Genomic DNA, 19,170 nt, shown 5'->3' with positions numbered 1-19,170 from the left:
TTTGTTAATCATCTGTATAATTAAAATGTTGGGGATTCTCAGACTTCACCCTCCCCACACCTCTGATGAATATAACATGAAACCTGTTCGATCACCATGCACTGCAAAATCATTCTGGCTATGAATACAGAGAACATCAACACATCAACATCACCACGCCAGAGGATATACCCATTATACTTGGGGCCCTGCTGGGCATTTACCTTATATTTGGATTTTTTTATTCTGCTATGCCACTAAAATCATAATAAACACTAACTACAATAGTGTGTTATTGTTGTTATTGTTATGCGTAATATTATTGTAAATAATAATAGGGGAGGGGGTAGTTAAAAGATTTACCCCAAAAGGTTCTTCAAAAGGTTATTTGAGGATCCATTAAAGGGGTTCTTTAAATAACACTTTTAAAGGGTTCTTCAAATAACTAATAGAGGTTCCCCCACAGTTTCAATTTGAAGAACCCCTAAAGGATACTCCAGGAACCTTTTCTTTTTAGAGTGTAGTTACTCAGATTATGTTCGAGATACACCATATAGCAGCTCTTACAATCTCCAAAATAATGATATTTATGTTCACAACCTGGGGAGGTCTTATCATAACTATTTAGAGTTATGAATGCAATGATATCTCTGTGAAAATGCATTATGTGTAAATACACATTTGCCTGTATTATTAGACTCTGAGTGTGTTCTAGATTTACCTACCCTCTTAAAGTTGCTAGATTTAGCTGATGCAAAATGAAACCAACAGCTAAGTCCCAGGAGAACCACGGTGAGAGAACAAGTGAGCCTTGATAAATAACGGGGTCATATGTCTTTTGACGTTGGGGTTCACATGTGAAGTACTCCAACCCCGAATTACTCCCCCTATAAAGGACGAGCTGTTTTCTCCACGGGGCCACCCTAATAACGCACTTCCAATCTTTATAATGACTGAGACTGACTATGAGGATAACACTGCCTTTCTTGGAGAATGGGGACCTTTCCAACAGATGGTGTTCTTTCTCTTATGTTTGAGTATCATCCCTAACGGCTTTACAGGTATGTCTATTGTGTTCATCGGTGATACACCATCCCACCATTGCCTCATACCGGCAAATGCGAACATTACTGACGAATGGAGAAATCACAGTATTCCTTTGGAGGAGGAAAGCGGGACTGTTGTGCTCAGTAAATGCACCAGATACAAACTCGATGTCATAAAGAGTTTCTCAGAAAAAGGTTATGTCCCAGGGATCGATGTCAATGTTTCCGAAATACAACACGAGACCTGTTTGGATGGCTGGGAATACGATCAAGGGACGTACATCTCAACTATTGTGTCCGAGGTATGATGAGATTGTGCGCATCCACTCTTTGCGACCGTTACATCGGGTGTGGTTTTTGTTTCATGCGGGTTGTCTGTCTGGATACAATGTATTTTTTTAATGGAAGTAAAACATTGTTGCAGCGAGTGAAACATTGTTGCATTGCTTCCACTCATTTTGTAGCAATACTGGGGCAAATTTTTATGGGAGTAAAACGTTGTTGCATCGAGTGAAACATTGTTGCATTGCTTCCACTGTCATTTTGTAGCTATACTGTGGCAACTTATTTAAATATTTAGCATCTTGGACATCACATGCATTGAAAAAAGTGTTAACTTATGCAGCACTGCACAGTTGGTAGCATATTCCATCATCAACGTTTGGTATTGTAGGCTATTCACAATACGGGTTCCTACTGCATATTGCATAAGCTATACGATGAGCTCACGTTCTGAAATGTTTGCGGTTGGCTGCTTCACAAAAGGCTATTGATCTCAGATAAACAGGCGTCCTCCATGTGGTCCACAGTAGGCCTAGATGAGTAATGTAAACGTATAGCCTACCAATAATCCCTGACGACAAATGACAACAATTTTAACAAAACCTATTCATCTGATCTTCCCAAACTTCTCACCCCATGTTCTTTTTTATGATTTAGCCCAATGGTTGTTCATGTTGTTTGTTCTGTTAAGAAATGATTTTGCCCATCATTCATTATCCCATAATGCATTCATTTTATTGGCCTAATGCGCTCTCTCTCTCTCTCTCTCTCTGTGTTTGTTTGTGTGAGTGTAGTGGGACCTGGTGTGTGCTGATAAGTGGAAGAACCCATTGACCTCTTCTGTGTTCTTCTGTGGTGTCTTCACTGGCTCCTTCCTCTCTGGGCAGCTCTCTGACAGGTAATGGATGGCCTGGCGGAGTCCCAAATGGCACCCTTTTCCCTACATAGTGTGCACTATTTTGACCAGGGCCCATAGGGCTCTGTTCAAAAAGGAGTACACTATATAGGGAATAGGGTGGCATTTGGAACAAACCCTATGTCACATGTTTAGCTTTGCTGTCCTCTTTAGTTGGGATGCATGGCTATACGTATTTTTCTGTTTTTCATAATGTTCTTAGAGATATTGCCCATATAACAAGTTTTAGCAGTACGCGCAGAAAACTGTTAGACAGTGTCCCATAAGAACATTTTATATTCTTACTTTGTTGGAGGATCATTTAGAATTCTTAATCTGATTGAAGATGTTTAGGAAAAGCCTACAAAAAATCTGCATGTGGATGATTTCAACCTATCTTTTATTTCTCTCAGGTTTGGGAGGAAAATAGTTCTCTTTGCCACCATGGGGGTCCAGACTGTGTTCACATTTATCCAAGTCTTCTCTCCATCCTGGGTTTTATTCTGTGCCTTATTCTTTGTTGTCGGGATGGGGCAAATCTCAAATTATGTGGCTGCATTTGTGCTAGGTATCTTTATTTATCTTGATCATTCATTCATTCATTTATCCAATGTCATTATTACACAGTTGTTACTGGTGTTTGATGTGCACAATGTTTTCCTTAAGCCCGATGCACCATTTAATTTTTCATACATTTTAAAATTATTCTCATCTATAGGAACTGAAATGTTATCTCCATCCAAACGGATAATCTACTCCACTCTTGGAGTTTGTATTTTCTACACCATCGGCTACACGCTCCTCCCAGCAGTGGCCTTCTTCATCAGAGACTGGAGGATGCTGATGCTAGCCCTCACCCTCCCAGGGTTCCTCTATATCCCTTTTTGGTGGTAGGTGTGTGTAACATACTGTATGCAGTCTATTCAATCCTTCCCTAAAGCCCATCCAATTACTTGACTCTGATATAGCATGAGTGCCAGTCTGTCTGTGCTATCATCCTAACTCCATGTCACTAATTGTCATGCCAATTATTTTGGGCCTTGACAATGACAGCAATGGAGTTTGCAAGAGCAGAAACAGATCTGGGACCAGGCTAGCTTTGATATGAACCTGGTTCTGTTTTGTGATGTTGCAGGTTCATCCCAGAGTCTCCCAGATGGCTGCTCTCTCAGGGAAGAGTGCAGGAGGCTGAGGCCATACTGAGAGACGCTGCCAGGAGGAACAGAGTCACAGCACCAGAGGTCATCTTCCGGCCTGTACAGGTGATTTCTTCACTCCCAATCCCAGATCAACCTTTAGCTTGTACCATTATGCACATACTGGAGATCTGAAAAGATTGTGTAGGTAATAACAAAATGGCTATAGCCTCACCATACTCTCTAGATTAGGTGGAATTCTTTCCATATTGATCACATCAAATCCTCTCAGACACAAAAAGGTAATTTTGTTTTTGGACAAGTTGTTTGTTTGCCTTAATCCAAAGATGTTTGTCTAGCTTCTATTTCATTGGTACACTGCTGTGGTTCTTCCCCTTTAGCTTTAATTCTTACAATCTTGAGTTTTTCAGCGTCCTGTGTAGGTAAAAATAAGTAATTTCATGATAAAAAAGGACTTGAAACACTCTAGTTCACAGGTCACTTCAAATCACTTACATGTGAACTCACATAAACCGCCATGATGACAGCTTATGGACCGTGCCAAGTTTCACCCTGGCAACAAACACGCTTATGTAATTGGAATTGCTCCGCTGCTTGTTAATTCATCTCTCTCCAATTGTGTGATTTATTATTATTAGCAGCCTACTGATAGGAAAAAACCCAACAACATGGCAATAAGGAAGAGAATCCCATGGTGTTAGGAATGTCTGTCTGGCTGTTTACTAATCTCACTGAGAACTCGACTAGTCCAGTCAAGGCTTCTCACTGTGAACTCGACTAGTCCAGTCAAGGCTTCTCACTGTGAACTCACTGTGAACTCAACAAGTCCAGTCAAGGCTTCTCAAGCTTTTGTTTCTGAGTTTCTAACCTTTTCCGGAGGTATCATGCAGGGTATTGCAGGCCTACAGGTACACTACCAGTCAAAGTTTGGACACACCTACTCATTCAAGGGTTTTTCTTTATTTTTTACTATTTTTTTACATTGTAGAATAATAGTGAAGACATCAAAACTATGAAATAACATATATGGAGTCATGTAGTAACCAAAAGTGTTAAACAAATCAAAATATATTTTATATTTGAGATTCTTCAAATAGCCACCCTTTGCCTTGATGACAGCACACTCTTGGCATTCTCAACCAGCTTCATGAGGTAGTCACCTGGAATGCATTTCAATTAACAGGTGTGCCTTGTTAAAAGTTAATTTGTGGAATATATTTCCTTCTTAATGCGTTTGAGCCAATCAGTTGTGTTGTGACGAGGTAGGGAGGGTATAAAGAAAATAGCCCTATTTGGTAAAAGACCAAGTCCATATTATGGCAAGAACAGCTCAAATAAGCAAAGAGAAATGACAGTCCATCATTACTTTAAGACATGAAGGTCAGTCAATATGGACCCTTTAAAGAACTTTGAAAGTTTCTTCAAGTGTAGTCGCAAAAACAATCAAGCGCTATGATGAAACTGGCTCTCATGAGGACCGCCACCGGAATGGAAGACCCAGAGTCACCTCTGCTGCAGAGGATAAGTTCATTAGAGTTACCAGCCTCAGAAATTGCAGCCCAAATATATGCTTCACAGAGTTCAAGTAACAGACATATCTCAACATCAACTGTTCAGAGGGGACTGTGTGAATCAGGCCTTCATGGTTGAATTGCTGAAAGAAACCACTACTAAAGGACACCAATAATAAGAAGAGACCTGCTTGGGCCAAGAAACACGAGCAATGGACATTAGACTGGTGGATTTTTGGTTCAAACCGCCGTGTCTTTGTGCAACGTGGTGTGGGTGAATGGATGATCTCTGCATGTGTAGTTCCCACCGTAAAGCATGGAGGAGGAGGTGTTATGGTGTGGGGGTGCTTTGCTGGTGACACTGTCTGTGATTTATTTAGAATTCAAGGCATACTTAACCAGCATGGCTACCACAGCATTCTGCAGCGATACGCCATCCATCTGGTTTGGGCTTTTTATTTTATTTTATTTCACCTTTATTTAACCAGGTAAGCCAGTTGAGAACAAGTTCTCATTTACAACTGCGACCTGGCCAAGATAAAGCAAAGCAGTGCGATAAAAACAACAACACAGAGTTACATATGGGGTAAAACAAAACATAAAGTCAAAAATACAACAGAAAATATATATACAGTGTGTGCAAATGTAGCAAGTTATGGAGGGAAGGCAATAAATAGGCTATAGTGCAAAATAATTACAATTAGTATTAACACTGGAATGATAGATGTGCAAGAGATGATGTGCAAATAGAGATACTGGGGTGCAAATGAGCAAAATAAATAACAATATGGGGATGAGGTAGTTGGGCGGGCTAATTTCAGATGGGCTGTGTACAGGTGCAGTGATCGGTAAGGTGCTCTGACAACTGATGCTTAAAGTTAGTGAGGGAGATAAGTGTCTCCAGCTTCAGAGATTTTTGCAATTTGTTCCAGTCATTGGCAGCAGAGAACTGGAAGGAATGGCGGCCAAAGGAGGTGTTAGCTTTGGGGATGACCAGTGAGATATACCTGCTGGAGCGCATACTACGGGTGGGTGTTGCTATGGTGACCAATGAGCTAAGATAAGGCGGGGATTTGCCTAGCAGTGATTTATAGATGGCCTGGAGCCAGTGGGTTTGGCGACGAATATGTAGTGAGGACCAGCCAACAAGAGCGTACAGGTCACAGTGGTGGGTAGTATATGGGGCTTTGGAAACAAAACGGATGGCACTGTGATAGACTACATCCAATTTGCTGGAGGCTATTTTGTAAATGACATCGCCGAAGTCAAGGATCGGTAGGATAGTCAGTTTTACGAGGCTTAGTGGGACTATCATTTGTTTTTCAACAGGACAATGACCCAACACACCTCCAGGCTGTGTAAGGGCTATTTGACCAAGAAGGAGAGTGATGGAGTGCTGCATCAGATGACCTGGCCTCCACAATCCCCCAACCTCAACCCAATTGAGATTGTTTGGGATAAGTCGGACGGCAGAGTGAAGGAAAAACAGCCAACAAGTGCTCAGCATATGTGGGAACTCCTTCAAGACTGTTGGAAAAGCATTCCAGGTGAAGCTGGTTGAGAGAATGCCAAGAGTGTGCAAAGCTGTCATCAAGGCAAAGGGTGGCTATTTGAAGAATCTCAAATAGAAAATATATTTTGATTTGTTTAACACTTTTTTGATTACTACATGATTCTATATATGTTATTTCATAGTTTTGATGTCTTCACTATTATTCTACAATGTAAAAAATAGTAAAAAAAATAACCCTTGAAAACCCTTGAATGAGTAGGTGTGTCCAAACTTATGACTGGTAGTGTAGCTACTACTTTTCTCTGAAGTTTTAGTCCTGGGAGTTGTAAGACAAAGGCCTTTATTCATAAAGCGTCTCAGAGTACAGGTACTGATCATATTTAATGGACACAGGGACCTGATCCTAGATCAGCACTCCTACTCTAAGATTCTTTATGAATACAATCCAGTGTGTTTGACCTGCTTTGGTGTACATGACCCGTAAAATGACCTCCAGGCTTTAACTTGTGTTATGTGTGTTTGCTCATCTCCTTCACTTCTCAATGTGGCATGCTGTCATTTAAGCCTACAACATTATGAATTACCCTTACTTGTGGAGGTTGTGGTCCATAAGATGATCACAGTGGTTGTCACTTGCTTTGAGATAATGAACAAAAATATAAACGCAACATGCAACAATTTCAACGATTTTACTGCGTTACAGTTCATATAAGGAAATCAGTCAATTTAAATAAATAAATTAGGCACTAATCTATGGATTTCACATGACTGGGCAGGGGCTCAGCCATGGGTGGGCCTGGGAGGGCATAGGCCCACCCACTTGGGAGCCAGGCCCAGCCAATCAGAATAAGTTTTCCCCCACAGGTGAGGAAGCCGGATGTGGAGGTCCTGAGCTGGCATGGTTACACGTGGTCTGGGGTTGTGATGCTGGTTGGATGTACTGTCAATTTCTCTAAAACGACGTTGGAGGCGGCTTATGGTAGATAAATGAACATTCAATTCTCTGGCAACAGCTCTGGTGGACAGTCCTGCAGTCAGCATGCCAATTGCATGCTACCTCAAAACTGTGGCATTGTGTTGTGTGACAAAACTGCACATTTTAGAGTGTCCTTTTACTGTCCCCAGCACAAGGTAATGATCATGCTTTTTAATCAGCTTCTTGATATACCACACCTGTCAGGTGGATGGATTATCTTGGCAAAGGAGAAATGCTCACTAACAGGGATGTAAACAAATTTGTGCACAGAATTTGTGAGAAATAAGCTTTTTGTGCGTATTGAACATTTCTGGGATCTTTTATTTCAGCTCATGAAACATGGGACCAACACTTTACATGTTGCAGCCGGCCGCGACCGGGAGACTCATGGGCGGCGCACAATTGGCCCAGCGTCGTCCAGGGTAGGGGAGGGAATGGCCGGCAGGGATGTAGCTCAGTTGATAGAGCATGGCGTTTGCAACGCCAGGGTTGTGGGTTCGATTCCCACGGGGGGCCAGTATAAAAAATATATATATATGTATTCACTAACTGTAAGTCGCTCTGGATAAGAGCGTCTGCTAAATGACTAAAATGTAAAAAATGTAAATGTTTATATTTTTATTCAGTTGCTTTATCCAAGCCAGGTTAGTCTACCTGACATATGAGCTGTCAACTTGTTCTGTAATAGAAAGGGCCCTTCCTATTTCTCATCCCCATCCTACTTCATCTCTGTCCACACAGATGGATGATTGTTGACATAATTTGTATAACTCTCCTTTGAAACTCATGGCTGAGCCTGTAGGTCAATGCATTGCACAAGTTGAATCAAGCATGCCTGTTGTGACGTGTGCTTTATTGCACTGCAGATAGAGCCCAAGGCTGGGAAGTTGGTGGCCCACAACATCTGTGATCTGGTGAGGTCCAGCAACATCCGCTGGGTGTCCATCACGCTGTGGTTGGTCTGGTGAGTCTTGTCCGTTCCCCCGACACCCTGCATCGCCAATAACAAACACAAAACTCATCTGCCCCATAAACCCAGATATGGGGTCACATATGCTTATGTAACTGCATTTTTAACGCCCATCTTGGTTTCCATCCTCATACAATAATTACTCCCACACAGATTCTGCTACCTAAGGGTCATTTATTTGGTTGATGTTTCGGTTGACCAAATAAATGCCTTCTTCAGTCAGACTTCTTGTATGAGGAGCTAAACAATGGTGCTTGAATTGTTGCTTTCCTTCCCTGCACCATTATGACAGAGGGTTTCCTTCCCTGCACCATTATGACAGAGGGTTTCATTCCCTGCACCATTATGACAGAGGGTTTCATTCCCTGCACCATTATGACAGAGGGTTTCATTCCCTGCACCATTATGCCAGAGGGTTTCATTCCCTGCACCATTATGACAGAGGGTTTCCTTCCCTGCACCATTATGACAGAGGGTTTCATTCCCTGCACCATTATGACAGAGTGTTTCCTTCCCTGCACCATTATGACAGAGGGTTTCATTCCCTGCACCATTATGACAGAGGGTTTCATTCCCTGCACCATTATGACAGAGGGTTTCCTTCCCTGCACCATTATGACAGAGGGTTTCATTCCCTGCACCATTATGACAGAGGGTTTCATTCCCTGCACCATTATGACAGAGGGTTTCATTCCCTGCACCATTATGACAGAGGGTTTCATTCCCTGCACCATTATGACAGAGGGTTTCATTCCCTGCACCAGCATGGTACAGTACTGTGTGTGCTGATTGTCACTTCAAAAAGCCATGTCTACGGGCCCTGGTCAAAAGTAGTGCACTATACTGGGAATTGGGTGCCGTTTGGGACTCAAACAATGATGGACGCAACCCATGTTTGTCTCCTCAGGACCATTCTGTCCATCGGGTACTTTGCCTTGTCACTGAACACGTCCAACCTGGCCGGGAGCTCCTATCTGAACTGTTTTCTGTCGGCTGCCATTGAGGTCCCTGCCTATACCATGGCCTGGCTCATGTTCCGCTGCTGCCCCCGGCGCCTGTGTCTCTTCTCCACTCTGTTTCTGGGTGGGGTGGTGCTGCTCTTCATAAACCTCATACCACCAAGTAAGACTCAAACAAAGATGGAGGTATTCATAAAGACATTCTGTTATCAAATCACCCTAATAACGGAGAGAAAAGTGAATATAGACATGCAGATAAAAACCAGAGTGAATCAACAATATTGAGTTTGAAAACGGACAATTGATGGCATAGCATGGTGACAAGATTTCAGGTATAGAATATATTTCAATAACAAATGAACCCTTCTATAAGAATCTATGACATGACCTCCATTGGCCCTCCATTGCTGTGTCCTTGGCAGATCTGAGCTCTGTGTCCACTGCACTAGAGATGCTGGGGAAGTTTGGTGTGACTGCAGCTTTTTCAATTGTGTACGCCTACACGGCTGAGCTCTACCCCACTGTCGTGAGGAACACAGCCATAGGGGCCTGCTCCATGGCCTCCAGAGTGGGGAGCATCTCTGCCCCATACTTCATATATCTGGGTGGGTAGGACTCAAAACTAAGCTAAAGGAAAGAGAGGTCCGCACATGGAAGCACTGCGGAGCAGCAATATTTTGTGTGCGGGACTATCATCCCTTTATCTCTTTGTTATTGTTTAGCCTATCTGTCATTCTGAAGTTTAGGACGTGCAAAACAGTCCACTTTTTAACTTAGTATTTTCTCAGAAACTACATGGAAAAATTTGTAATTACGTATAGTAGCTAGAAATGAACTATGGGGCTCAGTCTCGTGTAATGAACAACAGCAAGTATAACAGCAAGCCACTTAAACTAATTGACTTTTCCATACTGCTTGAACCGTGTAGTTTCTAGATAAATAGGAAAATGAGGAACAAACACAAGTACCGCTTGTTACCATGTAGTTTCTCAATAAATAGAAAATAGTTAGTAGTAAAGAATATAGTGCTATCCTATCAACGCCTCTCCTCTCTCCCCTGTCCTCTCTGTCTGTTGGGTAGACACACATTCCCCTCCCGTTAGTCAGATGTGTGTGATGGCTCTGTCTATTCTGCCACCTCCTGTCCTGTCCAACCTGTACGAGTTTGGAACCCCTCCACCACCCCTGTCTCTCTGGCAACTGGGGCTTCCTCTTACCTTCTTACATTTGCTCCTTACTGTATCCAGTCTTGATCAAACTTCTTAAACGCAGTCAAACCAAGTGATTTATTCATCCAGACATCAGCGGAGGCTGGTGGAAGCAGCTATAGGAGGACGGGCTCATTGTAATGACTGGAATGCAATTAATGTAATGGAGTCAAACATTTTGTTTCCAAATGTTTGATCTGTTTGATACCGTTATATTTATTCCATTCCAGCCATTACAATGAGCACATCCTCCTATAGCTCCTCCCACCAGCCTCCTCTGACAGACATACAAGCAGAAGCACAGCATAAAACACTCTTAAGTCTCTTCACCTTTTGTTCATTGCATTGTTTTGAGCTGATCTAATTGAAAACAATGTTTTCCACTCTCTCATGTATTGCTGCTGTCTGTGACACAGGAGGCTATTCCAAGTCCCTGCCATACATTCTAATGGGGAGTCTTACAGCTCTGTCTGGGTTGCTTAGCCTCCTGCTGCCCGAGAGCCATCGTATGCCTCTTCCAGACGCCATCACTCACATGCAGACCTTCCCAGGGTAAGGCCATATAACACCAAAGCTGCTTTATGTGTGCTGCTCTCTGCTGGCATGGTATTGTAACAGTGCCACAGGGACAACAGGGTCATATTTATCAACTTTGTGGTTATCTGTAGCTCAATTGGTAGAGCATGGCGCTTGTAACGCCAGGGTAGTGGGTTCGATCCCCGGGACCACCCATACGTAAAAATTTATGCACACATGACTGTAAGTCGCTTTGGATAAAAGCGTCTGCTAAATGGCATATTATATTATTATATTCATTAGTGCACACCGTAGCAAAACCTTTTGCAATGGAAAACGAAAACGAGAGTCTTATTTGACAGATTCAGGTAGTCCCTCCACGTTTTGTTCGTTGGTGTCTAGGGACACAACCCAGCTGGTTCAAAAAGGCACCGATGTTATAATACATGAGCTCTACAATTGTACAGGTGGAAATATTTCATGTTTCATATTTAACAGTTTATATTCAAGAAGTTTGAACCCAAAACGTATTGAATGGGAAAAGCATTTATCAACTTTGTTTATCAACAACCAACCACTCTTTGAAGCTTACTTGAAACCAGAATCACACACTTGCAGAGATTATGTTTGTGAGATGATGCTGCATGTCTGATATGTCAATGGTCTATTTTTTGCCTTTCCCTCAGATGGAAAAAGAGAGCAGTGTATAAACTGAGCCAAACTACAGGAGAGGAAGATGTGTCCGATACTTTGTGACAGCTACTGAACACCTCTGTTGTTCCTTCAACATGTATTTGTATTGCCACGTTGCGTTACTAACCAAGATGCTTATAAACACACTTTTTGTATGCATTTTATATAAGCGATTTTGATATCAGTATTGTTTAGCATATATTGTACTTCCTTTGCTGGTACTCACTGATTTTATAACTGCACGTTTTATTTTTATATATTGACTCTTGCTAGGATTTTGTATCTCACAGAGCTAGAGGACAACAATGAATATCCTAACAAAATAATTAATTCATAGTAAAATGCAGAGATGAGCCTTTTCACAGCTTTTTGTAAAACTTGTATCAACATAAAGACAGCAAATAAACTTTTACAAAGATATTTATAATATATATATATACACAGTGGGGAGAACAAGTATTTGATACACTGCCGATTTTGCAGGTTTTCCTACTTACAAAGCATGTAGAGGTCTGTAATTTTTATCATAGGTACACTTCAACTGTGAGAGACGGAATCTAAAACAAAAATCCAGAAAATCACATTGTATGATTTTTAAGTAATTAATTTGCATTTTATTGCATGACATAAGTATTTGATCACCTACCAACCAGTAAGAATCCCGGCTCTCACAGACCTGTTAGTTTTTCTTTAAGAAGCCCTCCTGTTCTCCACTCATTACCTATATTAACTGCACCTGTTTAAACTCATTACCTGTATAAAAGACACCTGTCCACACACTCAATCAAACAGACCTCTCCACAATGGCCCAGACCAGAGAGCTGTGTAAGGACATCAGGGATAAAATTGTAGACCTGCACAAGGCTGGGATGGGCTACAGGACAATAGGCAAGCAGCTTGGTGAGAAGGCAACAACTGTTGCCGCAATTATTAGAAAATGGAAGAAGTTCAAGATGACGGTCAATCACCCTCGGTCTGGGGCTCCATGCGAGATCTCACCTCGTGGGGCATCAACGATCATGAGGAAGGTGAGGGATCAGCCCAGAACTACACGGCAGGACCTGGTCAATGACCTGAAGAGAGCTGGGACCACAGTCTCAAAGAAAACCATTAGTAACACACTACGCCGTCATGGATTAAAATCCTGCAGCGCACCCAAGGTCCCCCTGCTCAAGCCAGCGCATGTCCAGGCCCGTCTGAGGTTTGCCAATGACCATCTGGATGATCCAGAGGAGGAATGGGAGAAGGTAATGTGGTCTGATGAGACAAAAATAGAGCTTTTTGGTCTAAACTCCACTCGCCGTGTTTGGAGAAAGAAGAAGGATGAGTACAACCCCAAGAACTCCATCCCAACCGTGAAGCATGGAGGTGGAAACATCATTCTTTGGGGATGCTTTTCTGCAAAGGGGACAGGACGACTGCACCGTATTGAGGGGAGGATGGATGGGGCCATGTATCGTGAGATCTTGGCCAACAACCTCCTTCCCTCAGTAAGAGCATTGAAGATGGGTCATGGCTGGGTCTTCCAGCATTACAAAGACCTGAAACACACAGCCAGGGCAACTAAGGAGTGGCTCCGTAAGAAGTATCTCAAGGTCCTGGAGTGGCCTAGCCAGTCTCCAGACCTGAACCCAATAGAAAATCTTTGGAGGGGAGCTGAAAGTCCGTATTGCCCAGCGACAGCCCCCGAAACCTGAAGGATCTGGAGAAGGTCTGTATGGAGGAGTGGGCCAAAATCCCTGCTGCAGTGTTTGCAAACCTGGTCAAGACCTACAGGAAACGTATGATCTCTGTAATTGCAACAAAGGTTTCTGTACCAAATATTAAGTTCTGCTTTGCTGATGTATCAAATACTTATGTCATGCAATAAAATGCAAATTAATTACTTAAAAATCACACAATGTGATTTTCTGGATTTTTGTTTTAGATTCCGTCTCTCACAGTTGAAGTGTACCTATGATAAAAAATGACAGACCTCTACATGCTTTGTAAGTAGGAAAACCTGCAAAATCGGCAGTGTATCAAATACTTGTTCTCCCCACTGTATATATATATATATATATATATATATAGTGCCTTCGGAAAGTATTCAGACCCCTTGACTTTTTCCACATTTTGTTACGTTACAGCCTTATTGTAAAATGGATGAAATAAAACAATTTCCTCAGCAATATACACACAATACCCCATAATGACAAAGCAAAAACAAGTTTTTAGATATTTTAGCAAATTTCTTAAAAATAAAAAACTGAAATACCTTATTTACATAAGTATTCAGACCCTTTGCTATGAGACTCGAAATTGAGCTCAGGTGCATCCTGTTTCCATTGATCATCCTTGAGATGTTTCTGCAACTTGATTGGAGTCCACCTGTAGTAAATTATATTGATTGGACATGATTTGGAAAGGCACACACCTGTCTACATAAGGTCCCACAGTTGACAGTGCATGTCAGAGTAAAAACCAAGCCATGAGGTCGAAGGAATTGTCCGTAGAGCTCCAAGACAGGATTGAGTCGAGGCACAGATCTGGGGAAGGGTACCAAAATATTTCTGCAGTATTGAAGATCCCCAAGAACACAGTGGCCTCCATCATTCTTAAATGGAAGAAGTTTGGAACCACCAAGACTCTTCCTAGAACTGGCCGCTCGGCCAAACTGAACAATCGGGGGAGAAGGGCCTTGGTCAGGGAGGTGACCAAGAACCCGACGGTCACTCTGACAGAGCTCTAGAGTTCCTCTGTGGAGATGGGAGAACCTTCCAGAAGGTCAACCATCTCTGCAGCACTCCACCAATTAGGCCTTTATGGTAGAGTGGCCAGACAGAAGCCACTCCTCAGTTGGAGTTTGCCAAAAGGCCCCTAAAGACTCTCAGACCATGAGAAACAAGATTCTCTGGTCTGATGAAACCAAGATTGAACTCTTTGGCCTAAATGCCAAGTGTCACATCTAGAGGAAACCTGGCATCATCCCTACGGTGAAGCATGGTGGTGGCAGCATTATGCTGTGGGGATGTTGTTCAGCGGCAGGGACTGGGAGACTAGTCAGGATCAAAGCAAAGATGAACGGAGTACAGAGAGATCCTTGATGAAAACCTGGTCCAGAGCGCTCTGGACCTCAGACTGGGGGCGAAGGTTCAGCTTCCAACAGGACAACGGCCCTAAGCACACAGCCAAGACAACGCAGGAGTGGCTTCGGGACAAGTCTCTGAATGTCCTTGAGTGGCCCAGCCAGAGCTCAGACTTGAACCCAATCGAATATCTCTGGAGAGACCTGAAAATAGCTGTGCAGCAACGCTCCCCATCCAACCTGACAGAGCTTAAGAGGATCTGCAGAGAATAATTGGAGAAACTCCTCAAATACAGGTGTGCCAAGCTTGTAGCATCATACCCAAGAAGACTCGAGGCTGTAATTGCTGCCAAAGGTGCTTCAACAAAGTACTGCGTTAAAGGGTCTGAATACTTATGTAAATGTAATATTTCCGGGTTTTTTATTTTTAGAAATTAGCAGAATTAAATTATTTTTTTTACAAATTTGCTTTGTCATTATGGAGTATTGTGTGTAGATTAATGAGGGGGAAAAAAACAATTTAATCAATTTTAGAATAAGGCTGTAACCTAACAAAATGTGGAAAAAGTCAAGGGGACTGAATACTTTCTGAAGGCACTGTATATATATATATATATATAGCGCCTTCAGAAATAATTCCTACCCCTTGACTTATTCCACATTTTGTTTGTCACGCCCTGACTCAGGGGACGTTTATTTGTTGAGTCAGGGTGTGTATATTCTATGTTGTATATGTCTATGGTGATATGTTCTAGTATGTCTATTTCTATGTTGGCCGGTGTGGTTCCCAATCAGAGGCAGCTGTCGCTCGTTGTCTCTGATTGGGGACCATACTTATGCAGCCTTTTGGCACTAGTTAGTTGTGGGATCTTGTTCCGTGTTAAGGTATGGTATGGGATGTTGTGCTGTGCTGCCTTGGACTTCACGTATCGTTTGTTTATTGTTTTGTCGTTGGTGTTTATTCGTAAATATACATGTACGCATATCACGCTGCGCCTTGGTCCGTCCCATCTATAAACGAACGTGACATTGTTGTGTTACAGCCTGAAGTCAAAATTGATTAAATATATTTTTTTCTCACCCGTCTAATGACAAAGTGAAAACATGTTTTTAGACATTTTAGCAAATTTATTGAAAATGAAATACAAAAATATCTCATTTACATAAGTATTCACACCCCTAAGTCAATACTTTGTAGAAGCAATTTTGGCAGTGATTATAGCTGTGAGTCTATCTGGGTGTCTCTAAGAGCTTTCCACACCTGGATTGTGCAAAATTCTTCAAGCTCTGTCAAATTGGTTGTTGATCATTCCTAGTCAACCATTTTCAGGTCATGCCTTAGATTTTCAAGTAGATTTAAGTCAAAACTGTAACTCGGCCACTCAGGAACATTCACTGTCTTCTTGGTGAGCAACTCCAGTGTAGATTCGGCCTTGTGTTTTAGGTTATTGTCCTGCTGAAAGGTGAATTAATCTCCCAGTGTCTGGTGGAATGCAGACTGAACCAGGTTTTCCTCTAAGATTTTTCCTGTGCTTAGCTCTATTCCGTTTCTTTTTTATCCTGAAAAACTCCCCAGTCCTTAATGATTACAAGCATACCCATAACATGATGCTTCCACCACTATGCTTGAAAATATGGCGAGTGGCACTCAGTAATGTGTTGTATTGGATTTGCCTCAAGCATAACACTTTGTAGGCAGGACAAAAGTTAATTGCAGTGCCACATTTTTTGCAGTATTACTTTAATTCTTTACAGGCTTCTTTCTTTTTACTCTGTCAATTAGGTTATTAATGTGGAATAACTACAATGTTGTTGATCCCTCCTCAGTTTTCTCCTATCACAGCCATTAAACTCTAACTTTTAAAGTCACTATTGGCCTCATGGTGAAATCCCTGAGTGGTTTCCTTCCTCTCCGGCAACTGAGTTAGGAAGGACGCCTGTATCTTTGTAGTGACTGGGTGTATTGATACACTATCCAAAGTGTAATTCATAACTTCAACATCAAAGGGATATTCAATGTCTGCTTTTTTTTTATTCTACCAATAGGTACCATTCTTTGCGAGGCAATGGAAAACCTCCCTGGTCTTTGTGGTTGACTCTGTGTTTGAAATTCACTGCTCGACTGAGGGACCTTACAGATAATTGTATGTGTGGGGTACAGAGATGAGGTAGTCATTCAAAAATCATGTTAAACACTATTGCACACAGAGCGAGTCCATGCAAACGTATTATGTGACCTGTTAAGCAAATGATTACTCCTAAATGTATTTAGGCTTGCCATAACGAAGGGGTTGAATACTTATTGACTCCAGACATTTCAGCTTTTCATTTTTATTAATTTGTAAAAAAAAATCTAAAAACATAATTCCACTTTGACATTATGGGGTATTGTGTGTAGGCCAGTGTCAAACAAATCTCAATTTAATTAATTTTAAATTCAGGCTGTAACACAACAACATTTTGAAAAAGTCAAGGGGTGTGAATACTTTTTGAAGGCACTGTATATATTAGAGTTTGAACAGAGTTTGTGTTCTCACATTGAATTTTTTATAAAATTGGTATAAGTGTCTGAAACTGGAATTATAGTGACTGCAAAAGTATTGAGAAGAACACTTAATGAGGAGTAGTGAGGAGTGTTTTGTTGGCTTCTTGATAACCAAATAACAATGTCAACATTGCATTGGCAGGCTCTTGGTATCAAAGCATCTCCTCGAAAGACGTCATACATTTAATTTAAAATGAGTCTTTTGCCTTCATCTAGGTCAAGCAAAGTGTCAAATATTTTATATTAACACGCTATGAAGGTATAGTTGAAGTCGGAAGTTTACATACACCTTAGCCAAATACATTTAAACTCAGTTTTTCACAATTCCTGACATTTAATCCTAGTAAATATTCCATGTCTTAGGTCAGTTACGATTACCACTTTATTTTAAGAATGTGAAATGTCAGAATAATAGTAGAGAGAATGATTTATTTCAGCTTTTATTTCTTTCATCACATTCCCAGTGGGTCAAAAGTTTACATGCACTCAATTAGTATTTGGTAGCATTGACTTTAAATTGTTTAACTTGGGTCAAACGTTTCGGGTAGTCTTCCACAAGCTTCCCACAATAAGTTGGGTGAATTTTGGCCCATTCCTCCAGACAGAGCTGGTGTAACTGAGTCAGGTTTGTAGGGCTCCTTGCTCGCACACACTTTTTCAGTTCTGCCCACACATTTTCTATAGGATTGAGGTCAAGGCTTTGTGATGGCCACTCCAATACCTTGACTTTGTTGTCCTTAAGCCATTTTGCCAAAACTTTGGAAGTATGCTTGGGGTCATTGTCCAGTTGGAAGACTCATTTGCGACCAAGCTTTAACTTCCTGACTGATGTCTTGAGATGTTGCTTCAATATATCCACATAATTTTCCTTCCTCATGATGCCATCTATTTTGTGAAGTGCATCAGTCCCTCCTGCAGCAAAGCATCCCCACAGCATGATATGCTGCCACCCCCGTGCTTCACGGTTGGGATGGTGTTCTTCGGCTTGCAAGCAACCCCCTTTTTGCTCCAAACATAACGATGTCTTTATGGCCAAACAGTTCTATTTTTGTTTCATCAGACCAGAGGACATTTCTCCAAAAAGTACGATCTTTGTCCCCATGTGCAGTTGCAAACCGTAGTCTGGCTTTTTTATGGCGGTTTTGGAGCAGTGGCTTCTTCCTTGCTGAGCGGCCTTTCAGGTTATGTCGATATAGGACTCGTTTTACTGTGGATATAGATACTTTTGTACCTGTTTCCTCCAGCATCTTCACAAGGTCCTTTGCTGTTGTTCTGGGATTGATTTGCACTTTTCGCACCAAAGTACGTTCATCTCTAGGAGACAGAACGCATCTCCTTCCGGAGCGGTATGATGGCTGCGTGGTCCCATGGTGTTTATACTTGCGTACTGTTGTTTGTACAGATGAACGTGGTACCTTCAGGCATTTGGAAATTGCTCCCAAGGATGAACCAGACTTGTGGTCTACAATTTTGTTTCTGAGATCTTGGCTGATTTCTTTTGATTTTCCCATGATGTCAAGCGAAGAGGCACTACATTTGAAGGTAGGCCTTGAAATACATCCACAGGTACACCTCCAATTTACTCAAATTATGTCAATTAGCCTATCAGAATCTTCTAAAGCCATGACATTCTTTTCTGGAATTTTCCAAGCTGTTTAAAGGCACAGTCAACTTAGTGTATGTAAACTTCTGACCCACTAAAATTGTGATACAGTGAATTATAAGTGAAATAATCTGTCTGTAAACAATTGTTGGAAAAATTACTTGTGTCATGCACAAAGTAGATGTTCTAACCGACTTGCCAAAACTATAGTTTGTTAAAAAGAAATTTGTGGAGTGGTTGAAAAACGAGT

At 41.7% G+C, this 19,170-nt stretch overlaps 1 protein-coding gene across 2 annotated transcripts; it reads left to right on the top strand.

Moving 5' to 3' along the window:
* Window positions 1–801: 801 nt before the first annotated feature.
* Window positions 802–12,173, top strand: slc22a21 (solute carrier family 22 member 21). Of its 2 annotated transcripts, XM_041893627.1 has the most exons (10): window positions 803–1,327; window positions 2,102–2,205; window positions 2,616–2,770; window positions 2,921–3,092; window positions 3,338–3,464; window positions 8,226–8,323; window positions 9,237–9,451; window positions 9,711–9,893; window positions 10,913–11,048; window positions 11,699–12,173. In XM_041893627.1, the coding sequence occupies exons 1-10, from the start codon at window positions 929–931 to the stop codon at window positions 11,766–11,768; spliced, it is 1,659 nt and encodes a 552-aa protein (XP_041749561.1). In that variant the 5' UTR covers window positions 803–928; the 3' UTR covers window positions 11,769–12,173. The 2 variants fall into 2 exon arrangements, with proteins under 2 accessions (XP_041749562.1, XP_041749561.1); XM_041893628.1 differs by lacking the exon at window positions 9,711–9,893 and having other exon boundaries at window positions 802–1,327.
* Window positions 12,174–19,170: the final 6,997 nt, after the last annotated feature.

The sequence above is a fragment of the Coregonus clupeaformis genome, chromosome 13 (genome assembly GCF_020615455.1).
Source record: "Coregonus clupeaformis isolate EN_2021a chromosome 13, ASM2061545v1, whole genome shotgun sequence".
NCBI classification, from domain to species: Eukaryota; Metazoa; Chordata; class Actinopteri; order Salmoniformes; family Salmonidae; genus Coregonus; species Coregonus clupeaformis.
The sequence above is the reverse complement of the archived record's forward strand: the minus strand, read 5'-3'. Positions and strand labels throughout refer to the sequence as shown.

What these genes read in the sequence shown, in the direction of transcription:
- slc22a21 (XM_041893627.1), top strand. Translation starts at nt 929, where the DNA reads ATGACTGAGACTGACTATGAGGATAACACTGCCTTTCTTGGAGAATGG. An exon ending in TCTGGGCAGCTCTCTGACAG is followed by an intron (nt 2,206 to 2,615) that starts GTAATGGATGGC and finishes TATTTCTCTCAG; the next exon opens with GTTTGGGAGGAAAATAGTTC. An exon ending in TCATCTTCCGGCCTGTACAG is followed by an intron (nt 3,465 to 8,225) that starts GTGATTTCTTCA and finishes ATTGCACTGCAG; the next exon opens with ATAGAGCCCAAGGCTGGGAA.